This window comes from Crocodylus siamensis, chromosome 5 (genome assembly GCF_052110815.1).
Source record: "Crocodylus siamensis isolate JL-2025a chromosome 5, ASM5211081v1, whole genome shotgun sequence".
Classification (NCBI taxonomy): domain Eukaryota; kingdom Metazoa; phylum Chordata; order Crocodylia; family Crocodylidae; genus Crocodylus; species Crocodylus siamensis.
This window is the reverse complement of record NC_143399.1, coordinates 162,589,150-162,600,269: the sequence shown is the minus strand read 5'-3', so window position 1 is coordinate 162,600,269 and position 11,120 is coordinate 162,589,150. Positions and strand designations below refer to the sequence as shown.

Here is an 11,120-nt window from a genome sequence, read left to right as displayed (position 1 = left end):
AAGCCATCTAGCACTATATTCTAGACAGTTACTGCAATTAAAATTGGCCAAACAACATAAATTATGCTGGGTAAATATTAAGAAAGAAAAATAACAGATAGTTTATTAGAACTGAAATTTTAACAGAAGGGAGTGTGCTAGTAAGGGAGAAGCATATTTTACATTTTCAGAAAGGAATCTTTGCCACGAGCTAAAATTATAAAAAAGTAATTTGGTCCTTCTGAGGCTTACACTGGAGCAGAGGTTCCTTACCACTAAAGTTCAAAATGTTAAACTATATTTCTAATTTAATTGGCTGGTTTAGACACTTCCTTTAATGCCATCATGACATGATCACAGTGGGCTTGACAAGACAAAGCAAAAAAGCACTGCATTGGATTTCAAATGGGATATCCCTTTAAATGGGTCTCTTACGTACTGTCAATTAACTATATATATTTGACTGTTGCTGTTAAGAAAGAAGGAGAGAGGACTGATGGGAAGAACTGCAGTAATGAGTCAGCAAGGACATTATAGACTAATTTGCATAGCTCTTCTAGGATGCAAATAAATCATTTAAAGAGAAATTAAGCTATGGTACATTTGTGCAGGTACTCTTTAAACAGGCATCTTGTTGTCCTGAAATCTTAATTCAAAATGTGCCAATTTTTATTTTTTAATGAAAGTAAGTCTTATCATAACCAATTTTCAAAGGAAATCCTAATCAAAAGAATTGTGTACCATGGCTTTTACATGAATAACGAGCAACAATATGGTTTATACATTTACATATATTTAGCTAATTTTTTGTAAATACTACGAAAACCAGAATGCATGCTTGATGACTTGCTCATAGTACTAATTCAAGATGGTTTTTTTAAATAAAAATATGTTGGTATTATAAAAATAACCTTGCATCCCAGTGTTGACTAATCCTTTGAACACACAGGATTGAATGGGATGACTGTATCTGTTTTTTACTGAAACACCTGACTGTAAACCTGAAACTAAATACAGATATCTATTAAAGGGAGTTTGAAATGCTCAGTTTTAGCTTAATTTTGTGATCTCTGAAGTCAATGGGAGCTTTTCCACAAATTTTTGTAGGAGCAGAGGGAGGAAAATAGTGATATTTTTTGAAACTCATATCCTTCAAGGAAATATTATAGACTCTTACAATGATTTTTGAGACAATTTAAAAAGTGGACCTGTAAGAAGCCAAGATAGTTACTATTACATTTAGACCACTTTGAAATGGTGAGTAAAATATGCTAGAGCAATAGTCATTAAAAACCATAATCTGAACTTTATTGATAACATGCAGATGGAATACAAGTCTCCCTCCCTCCTTGTCATGCCCCCCTGTCCAAAAACCTCCCCTAAACAAAGCAAAATTATGAATTCATTTCCATCTTAGTTACGTTTTTTAGGTGCTAGAAGCAACTGGGATTAGTTTGGCTATAGCTTGCTCAACAATCAAACTTTAAATGATAAAGTAATCCATCATAGTGTGGGGGTTTATTTAAATTGTTTTTGTTTGTTTTGCTTCAAATCTTTACAATGCAGAGACAGATCCAGCTTCATTGATGTGGATGGGAGTCTTAGTTGCAGGAAGATTGGCATTACCTTTTTACACCAGACTTTTCCATAAAGATATCTTCTTGTCTGAATTCAAAACTTAGCAGGTAAGGAGCAACAGTTTTTGAAATAGGATTTTTAAAAAGTATTTATACCTAGTAAAGCATGACCCCACAGTCCATATTTAAGTCACTGTGACATTTGAAGGAATTGTTACCATAGCAAATCAAACATAATTTTCATTTTTAAATCAACATACTTGCAACTTGTCTTCAAGTAGAAAAGAATATTTAAAAGATGGCAATATTTTAGGGAGTTGGGCTTTTGTTGTTAGTCTCCTTCCACCATGGGGCAGTATAGTATATCAGTTAAAAACAGGCATGAAAATGACTTTGTGTTTATATTTATTGTCAGCAATACATCAGTTATGTAAATAACTCATATGAAAATGTAAGACTTCAGTTACATTTTCATGTTATCTGTATTAACTGAATAAAGCTTAGTGACAATATACACAAATCTGTGGTAGTTGTACATAAACATTTTGCGCATTAAAAAAGAAATATACATAATTCATAAAATAAAATGCAATACACAATTTACAAATTAACATTAACCCAAAAAAAAAGGTAAACATTCCTCAGACAGCTGCTGCGTCCTCCTACAAAATAAATATTCAAGTAAATTAAGTTAGGCAAAATAAACTCTCAACTTTGGGTAAGCACAATTTACATAAAGGTAAAAAGACAGATTTCAGTATATTTTACAGTAATTTATACACAGAATGTATGAATTGGTCTTTTCAGGTGACTGTATTGTGAAATGAATTTTTACATTTTAGTAAAAAAGGGAATTTTAAATCTGTGCCTTAGGAGGACAAACAAAGAAACTTGTTCAGTAGCACCACAGCTTTCAAAAGAAACTGCTCCAGGACTCAAAGCAGACACTGTCATCTAGAACTACAGATTTTAAAAAAGAATTTACAAACCACCACACCAACAAGAAAATACCTACTTTGCTATTTTCTGAATGGTTTAGAGATATCTGATCACTGGAAATATTACTTTCACAAACTAACAATCTACAGTAGTGACTGCTTTAGGCACTGGATTTGTAAAAGCGCTGATTTTTTTTAAGCAAATTACTTTTCATTCTGTATTGAGATTTCCTTATTTATTACTGGTTGCAGTGTTCTAGGGCTTGGCCGGTTTTTGAAATTTGATTTACAGACTTACAGCATAAGCCCTTCTTTAACAACTTTTTAAAATGAAATCTTCACAAAGGAAGAAGCAGCCATTCTGGCATGAGTGTTATGTGCATGCCAAGTTTTAAAGTTGCACGCCATGTATGAAATGTATCATTTAGCACAATGTAAATATCCACCAGTAACATTCACTGGCCAGGCATCAATTTTATTTTATATTAAAATAACTTTATGGACTGTAAAAGCCAAATATTCCTTAATTTTCTTTAAGTTCATTAATACTGATTTTTTATATAGGAAGAAATATGCAACAGCAAACCTTAATAATTCTGAAATTCTGGGTGTTAAGGTCAAATCGGCATCATGGTGAGAGCTACAGAAGAGCTCCTGGAAGAAGGCTAGGCAGTGGAATCAATAATAGCAACTCATTTATCAAGAAGATAATTTCTACCTTCCTCCCCAGGTTGATATTGGCTTGAAGTAATTAAACATCCAGAAATAGGCTTCTAAAGGTAAGCAATTCATGATTCATTTGCATGGTTTAACATCCCAGAACTGTTCCAAGATTTCTGTTTGTGTGATTAAGGTACGACCTAACTGTTTTTCATTCAAGCATTATAAAAACATTAGTTTTGTGCATAAAAAGAAATGTTTTTGCAATGATGTAAGATTAAGGCCCCGATCCTGCTACTTGTATGAAAATGAACCTCTGCCATGGGGAAATATCCTACTAACTGCAATAGATTCCTTTGCAGGTGGGGCAGTACAACACCACGTTGCAGAATCAAGGTGAAAGATGTAAGCTAAACCTGCACAAATACAGGTGACTATTAACAAAAGCTCATTTGTTCTTCTCATCAACACATAACTAATGGGATTTATCTATGCATTAGGGCAGGAGGATCAGTATCTTTATATGACACTAACACACTTTATTATTATGAATTAAACTGAAATCTGACCATATTCTGCTTTTGATCTTTACACAAAATTTACATTAAGTACGATTGGAAAATGGTGCCCAGGTCAATGGGGGTCCATTTATTTATTTCAGTGGATCCAGGTCAAAGTTTAATGTCTGTGTAAAAAACTGGTGCTCCTAGAACAAATACTGTGAGGGATAGGTAGGAATGGTTTGGGTTATAAAAAAGACCTGAGAACCTAATACTGAACTTTCCAAAATAATTATTTCTTAAAGGTTGCCTGGTAAAGTTTTCGTCATGATATTGCTTAGCGATGGCACAGTCATTTATATTTTTCGTTTAGTCTACACACAGAAGCCACCTAATGAGAATAACCCTTCTTGGGTCAAGAGTGACATCTGTAACTGGTGTATACATAAAATGATAGCCTGCTACTGAAAAGACAGTGCGAGAGACATTAACAATGAGTTATGCTGCGAGAATTAAGAAGGAAAAATACTTATCCAACTGTTTTACCATAGCAACTTTTTTCATATTCTTCTTCATTAACCAGTGTACTGGTACATTGAAGACTTTAGCTGATTTAAAAATTCTGATTAGATCCAATTACCCTAATTAAAGAGGCTAAAAGGCTGAATTTTGCATGGTTAGCAACAGTGAAAATTCTTTCTTTTATAGATGGAAAAGAAGCAATAACATTTCTTCTTTGAGCTGAACAAATAATCAGAACATTTCATCAGACAAACAGGCAATTAATTCACTCAAGATCAGTGAGCATCCGCTTTTCTTTTTTTAACAAAGTTAACAAATATAAAAAATCTAGTCATAAATAGCCTTCAAAGTACAATTAGAAACCAACTGGAGGATCTATATTTGTAGGTAGATGGGGCAAGAAACTAGACACTTATTACTGCCATGATATAGACTACAAAATGGCCGCTGTGACGACAAACAGTGTATCTAGTACACACGTCTTAGCTGATTCCATCTACTTGCAGTCCAAACTGAACTCTACTCTCTTCAGGATTCAAGACCTGTCTACTTGACACTCCTAGCACAAGACGCATCATCATCCTTTTTGAAAAGAGGCAGTTTCTATGGCAATACTAGTTAAGTGCATATCATGCTGCACTAATATAGTGCAAAAATTTGCCTTACATGTAGCAAAAAAGATGCAGGCAACAGTTTGAGAGTTAGAGAAAGTAGAAACCTATTGTAACATTTACACTAGGTATTAATTTTTCCAGACAGTAACCACTAAAAAATACTGAATATTTTCTTCATAGATACTGGTATATATGAGGCATTGATACTTTGGAGTGATAACAGATCAGTCTTGCAAGTGAGTCTTTACCCTCTGAAATGCAGGTAGTACAAACTACCATCAATTGCCAAGAGGCTCAACTTTCTTAGTGAGTTAATCTTTTCTCAGGTAAAGGTTAACATCTTACTAGCACTAAAATGCTTGTTAACACGTATATAATCTGACAGTAATACATATGGTTCAACTGAGTATATAAGCTATGCTTGAATATAAAGAGTTATAGACAGTGTGGTACAAACTCTTCATGCTTGCTGATTATACTTGGTTAATGTTGCAGGTTAAGTGTGGCATGAGGGGCTATCAACTGTGAATACTATGTCAGCTACAGCGCTTGGAGACAGAGGTGGTTTTTATAGTTTGTAAGTTGCAAAATGGTCCACGTAAATATCTCCAACGGTAGTTATCTATTAAAATGGGTCTCCCAGAATTCTCAGTGCTTATGGTCAGGAATAAAGCAGTAATGCCATGAATATCCATGGGCTTTCTGAAATCCATTCTTCTTTACTTACGGTGCAGTTTAAAAAATTACCCCAAATCCACTCCATGGCATGCCCCTGTGACCTCTGGTTACTTTGATTTTAAAACCATAATGTAGAATCCACTTGTTGCTGTGGGAAGTTACATATCAGCATCTCCATCATAAGCCAAGGTTAAAGGTTTCAACCGGTTGTTCTGTCTCCTCTGGGGTTTCTTTGGCTTTTTGCTGTAAGAATTAATAAAATAATTAGAGGGGAAGAAACTAGATATTAGTAGTGATGAGGTTCATTTTTTGTAATGGTTTATCAGCTAGCTGTGTGGATGATTGGTAAAATCTAAACATGATCCTTTAAACAATAGGAAGTTGCCAAACCCTTCAAGCAGAAGTTCCTGGAAATAGGCTGAGGGGTTAAGATTTAGATCTAGCTTAAAAGTTAAGTTCTGACATGACTGCACCAAAACATTGAGTTGGGTGAATAGTCCTGAAATATGATACCATTTTGATTGGTGTTTGCTTTAAAAAAAAAAAATGGCCCAATCAAAAATGAGCACCAGGCTCCTTGCAGCACCAGGTGCAACTTGGAACCTTGAATCTTAACTTTTCTTGAACTTTGAAAGGGCTGAGATTCAAAGCCTATCTCTGGTTACTAAATTGTATGTCCCAATCAGATTTTTTTCTAACCTACTCAGAGATATCTCATGTCAGAGGACTTGGTCCACTACGTTGCTATCACTTTTTACTGACAGACTGGTGCAAAATGCCACAAGAAAAGTTGAGCCGAGCACATAGCATTTATAGTAAATATAAGTAGAAAATGGTTTTTCCATGCTATAAAAAAAAAATTTTTTTAAATTCCAGGTTTCAAAAGTTTTCCTATTCTATGTCATCAGGGGCAACAGTGAGATCTTTTGGAAACAGAAGAGAATATTTTGGGGAAAGAAGATAATGTAACCACTCATGACAAATATAGCTGAGAACCGGGTGGCTAATGCACTTACTTGGGTTCAAATTCCTGCTCTCAATCAGGAAGACCAAGGGCTTAAACCTGGTACTTGTAGCCCACAGCTGAACTTTTGTTTTCACTAGAAATTCTATCCTGCACCTGAGAAACTTCAAGAAATATTTCAGTTTCATCAAATTTCCTGATGAAATGCTAGAACTGCACTGTTCTCAGTGGTGGCAGATGACAGAACAAGGAGCAATGGTCTCAAGTTGCAGCAGTGTAACATTTGGTTAGATATTAAGAAAAAACTCTCTCACCAGAAGGGTAGTAAAACACTGGAACAGGTTATCCAGAGGAGTGGTGGAATTTCTATCCTTGGAGGTTTTTAGGAACTTTTAAAACCAGTTCTAATAACTTTATAGTCAAATTGTACCTGAGATTCCCAGTAAGGTGTTAGGACAGTTTTGCCTGAAACTCTTGGCATTCTTGCAATACTTCGTGGAATATCCATGGGGAATAGGCATTAGATTACCTTTATAAGGCAATTAAAATTTACTGTTGTCTCACCCCTCCCCAGCAAAGTTGCTCGAGTGTTATTTTGACTGTAGTTATAGTGATCATCAGAGATCCTAGATATCTGTTTGCCATAGAAAAATGTAGAAGTTGTGTTTTTACAGAGAATCTTGAGAATCCACACAAAAGAAAAAAGAAAAAAAGAAAAAAACAAATATCTTACTGAAAATTAAATCCTGGCTCTCTAATGGGAGGTTCTTATGGCTGCTGTGGCAGCTCACCTAGGGGGAAAAGCCTCTGGCACACAGGGAAGCAGGCGCAATGGCGGCTGCCCCTCCTCCTTCGGCCACTGATTGGCAGAGATGGTGCGGCCCTGCTCTTCTCTGCCAGTTAGCATTGTGGGGAGCTTGCCATGGAAAAACGCAGATTTTTACGTTTCTTTTTTTTTTTTTTTAATCAGAGAATTATTTTTTTTTAACCACAGAAAACTAGGATCCCTGATGAAAACAAAGAGAAGCCCCCAAACTAACTGCCTTTTGGATATACTTAGACCATGTCTATTAGGGCTGTGCAAAGTTTTGGGTAGTGATTTGATTTGGAGGAGATTCAGCCCAATTTGGTGGCTGAATCTCCAAATCCAAATTGAATCAGGGGACCAATTAAAAAGTCCAAATAGATTCAAAGCTCTTTGAATCTTTGGAAAAGATTAGGAAAGCTTTGAGGATTCGGACAGTCCCTGTCTGCTGCAGCAGGGAGCTGCAGCTGGTAAGTGAGGGGGGCTGGCGGACAGGACCACGGGGGGACCCCTGCCAGCCCCTTACCCCTCCCTGCTCCCCCAGCAACGCACCCCCCCATGGCTGCCCCTGCCTGCCCCAGCTCCTAGTGCTTTAAAAAAAAAGCCCTGACTCACCAAGTGCTGCCAGATGGGGGGTGATTCCTGCTGCCCCACGCTGCATGGGGGGCTCTTTCATGAGTCCCCTGACCCCACCCCTGATCCTCCAGCCCCTCCCCCCCATGGCTGCCCTGCCTGGGCCAGCTCAGGCCCTTTAAGAAAAAAAAACCTGAGAAAAACCCTGGAACGCACCGCTCCTGAAACAGCCTTGGGGCTTTGTGGGGGCTCATGCAGAGCCCCCACATGGTGCAGGGCAGCAGGGGGAAGCATGAATGCAGGGTTTTTCTCTTTTTTTTTTCCTTAAAGGTTCAGAGCTGTGGCGGGGGGTAGCCATGGTGGGGGCTGGGCAGTGGAGGGGGAATCATGGGGCTTGTGCAGAGCCCCCCATGCAGCGTGGGGTAGTGGGGGGCAACAGGGATCACCTACCACCCAGCAGTGATTTGAGGCTTTTTTTTTCCGTTGTGCTGGGAGCTGGGGCAGGTGGGGCAGTCACTGCCAGGCTGGGACAGTGGGCAGAGGATGGGCCTGGGTGACTCAGAGATTTGGCAGCAGCTGAATCTCCGAATCAGATTTTGGCTGAATCAATTCAGGACAATGATTTGAATCACCGGATAGGCCTCGTGTTTATATGGTAAACTTACTACACCTGGTAGTGGTGCATACATAATGAATGCATAACTGCATCCATTGGGACCTTGGGTGGACTGTTACCCAACACTGCTAACTAGCTTTCCTAAAGTATCTTTAAGGTAGACCAGATATAATTCCAGGCCTGAAGAAATCTGGTTAGTTGAGCAGCTACAGAGAGACAACTGCTATTTGGGGGCAAAAGGATATGAAAATCAAACCATGCGGTCTGTACAAAAACTACTCATCATTCCCACATATGAACAAGAGTCCATGAACTGCTCAAATTACAGCACCTGTTTTTGTTTAGGAATAATTAAAGAACTCACCAGGCTAGATAGATCATAGAAACAATAAAGATGAGTAAAACAAATGCACCAGCAGCTACACCATAAACCCAGGTCTTCAGCCTGCCATCTATAAGGAATGAATGTTAGTCATTAGTTTGCACATTAGTTTTGTTGATTTATAAGCTTTGCTATAAGTATTTGTTGCTAAAAATCAATACATGTATAGAAACAATTAATTATGCATAAACAATATTAAGTTACTGGGTTACAGCTTGTATTTAAGACATTTCTAGTCTGCTACGCAGGAAATTAGGCATAGCAACTTTGGTTTGATTCACAAATATACACAGCCATATTATTTGTTACTTTGAGCATCAGGCTACTGAAAAGAACCAAAATTTGTTTTCATATTGTTTTCAATATTCACTTATGTATCTTTCATTTGACTTCCTGCTCATCAAGATGGAACAGACGGAATAGGGGAAAGTGTATGTGACAGGATTTCACTCATTAAAATGCAACCCTTTGAAGTAGGTGGTAATGAATAGTGCTGTAGTGTGATTATAATGTTAAGAAGTCCCCACCCAGGAGAAATGGGGAAGCATCTTTTATAGGATCACTTAGATTTTGATCCCTCAGCCCTAATAGCACTACTTTCAAACTTAACTCTTATTTTAGAAAAAAATCTGCTTGTTTTCACATAATTTGCTATTGTATTTGTGACCATCTTACGTCATCAACAATCTGTCTAAATGTGCTGTTGTTCTCAGAATTGCACACCTAGAACATTGTATTTCAAATCCTGCCAGTTTAGCTGCATTTCTATCATGAGAACCCCTTCCTCCCTAAACAAAAGTCACAGTTAAAACTGGTCTGAAACATAAATGGAAATACATTCTGTCTGTTGGTTTGTTTTTCAGCACAATGAGGTATATCCCAGACTTATTTCCCCTGACCTGAAATAAGCACTAAAACCCTATATAGGGAAAGATGGCCAGTCTAACTCTCTGCTGGGTCTTGGCTTTCTATTGCAGTCTTATTTGACTACGGATTTCCTGAAATTTGAAGACAGAAGATGACTTCCTGATTTGAGGCAAAAGGATGGATTTCAGTAAAGTTCTGAGAAAAGGAATTCTTTATTCACATTTCCCCCTTCCTTTTTTTAAAAAAAGTTTGATTTTTGACTGAGCCTTAGCCTCAACCAGTTCAGCTACTCCTAAATTGAATCTTATATTTGCAAACAGATTGTTGTTTGGGAGAATGGATAGCAGATGCACCCATTTTTTTGTTAATGCACATGCAAAAACTGCCATTCAGATTTGGATTTTTTCATATAGTGGAGGCCAAATTCCTTAATTACACTTTATAAATACCTCACAACATCAAGAGTGATGTTGGGTTTAAAGCATGTCATGGCATAACAAGACTCATAGGATAGAACAGATTAAATTCTGTCCATCCCATTCACACAACATTATTTCCAATATTGCACCAAGCTAGTAAAATTATGTGGTCATGACTTATTAATATCTTTGTAGACCCAGAATGCTATTTTATTGCTAGTTGAAATGGAAGTTTTTACAGCTTAACAGTGATGAATGTAATGACACTTATTTTTGTTTCATAAACCTCATAGGAACCTTCTGTGCTGTTGCATAGGTAGATGCAAGTTTTATATCATCTAACAACCCATGATCTTGCATTCATGCAAATAACCTGATTGAGATTTAATTAATACAAAAGAATTATAGGTGGATTAGTGTAATAACATTTTACAACCTGAAGTAATGAAACAACTGATCCATTAAACATGGACTGAGAAAGTAGATTTGCCCTGACAGATCCAATTTTGGAAGTGATGGTGATTTAAGATATCATTATGACTATTTCAAGTTTTTCCCTCCTTGAGTTGTTTTTGTTCACTTAGGCATCTTAAAAAAAGTGCACTTTATTTTCATTATACTTTTCATGTTTAACATTTTTTTTTAATGAGAAAAGGAAACCTCTTCTATTTTCTGATATCTAACTGGGTTTAGTCTCTATTTATATAATGGCACCAAGAAACTTCCAATAAATCATGAAACGCGATTCTTTAAAATATAAACTGAATTATTTTGAGAGACGGGAGGATTGCACAGACTGGAACAAAAATGACCTAAAAATTCAACCAAAACTACAAGTGAAAGGAGCACACCTAAATCTTTCAGAGTTCATATATTTGCTCGCTTGCTTTTCAAAGTTGTTCATACTCAGCTGATTGTCACCAGGAGGGAAATAACTAAATGAACATGATGTTTTCTTTTGCCTGTGGTAGTGGTTTTTCATTTGTAGTAACTGGCATTTTCTTGCTACCTGAAATTAGGAAGTTT

General features: G+C 36.9%; 1 protein-coding gene across 1 annotated transcript in view; it reads right to left on the bottom strand.

Moving 5' to 3' along the window:
* Positions 1 to 1,380: 1,380 nt before the first annotated feature.
* The window catches only part of THSD7A (thrombospondin type 1 domain containing 7A), a 528,740-nt gene continuing 519,000 nt past the window's right edge, over positions 1,381 to 11,120 (bottom strand). The window contains exons 31-32 of the mRNA XM_090046913.1: positions 8,791 to 8,878; positions 1,381 to 5,711 (exon numbers count right to left, since the gene is read on the bottom strand). Of these exons, the coding sequence (XP_089903039.1) occupies positions 5,627 to 5,711; positions 8,791 to 8,878 (173 nt within the window). The 3' untranslated portion in view covers positions 1,381 to 5,626. The remainder of the gene's footprint in view (positions 5,712 to 8,790; positions 8,879 to 11,120) is intronic.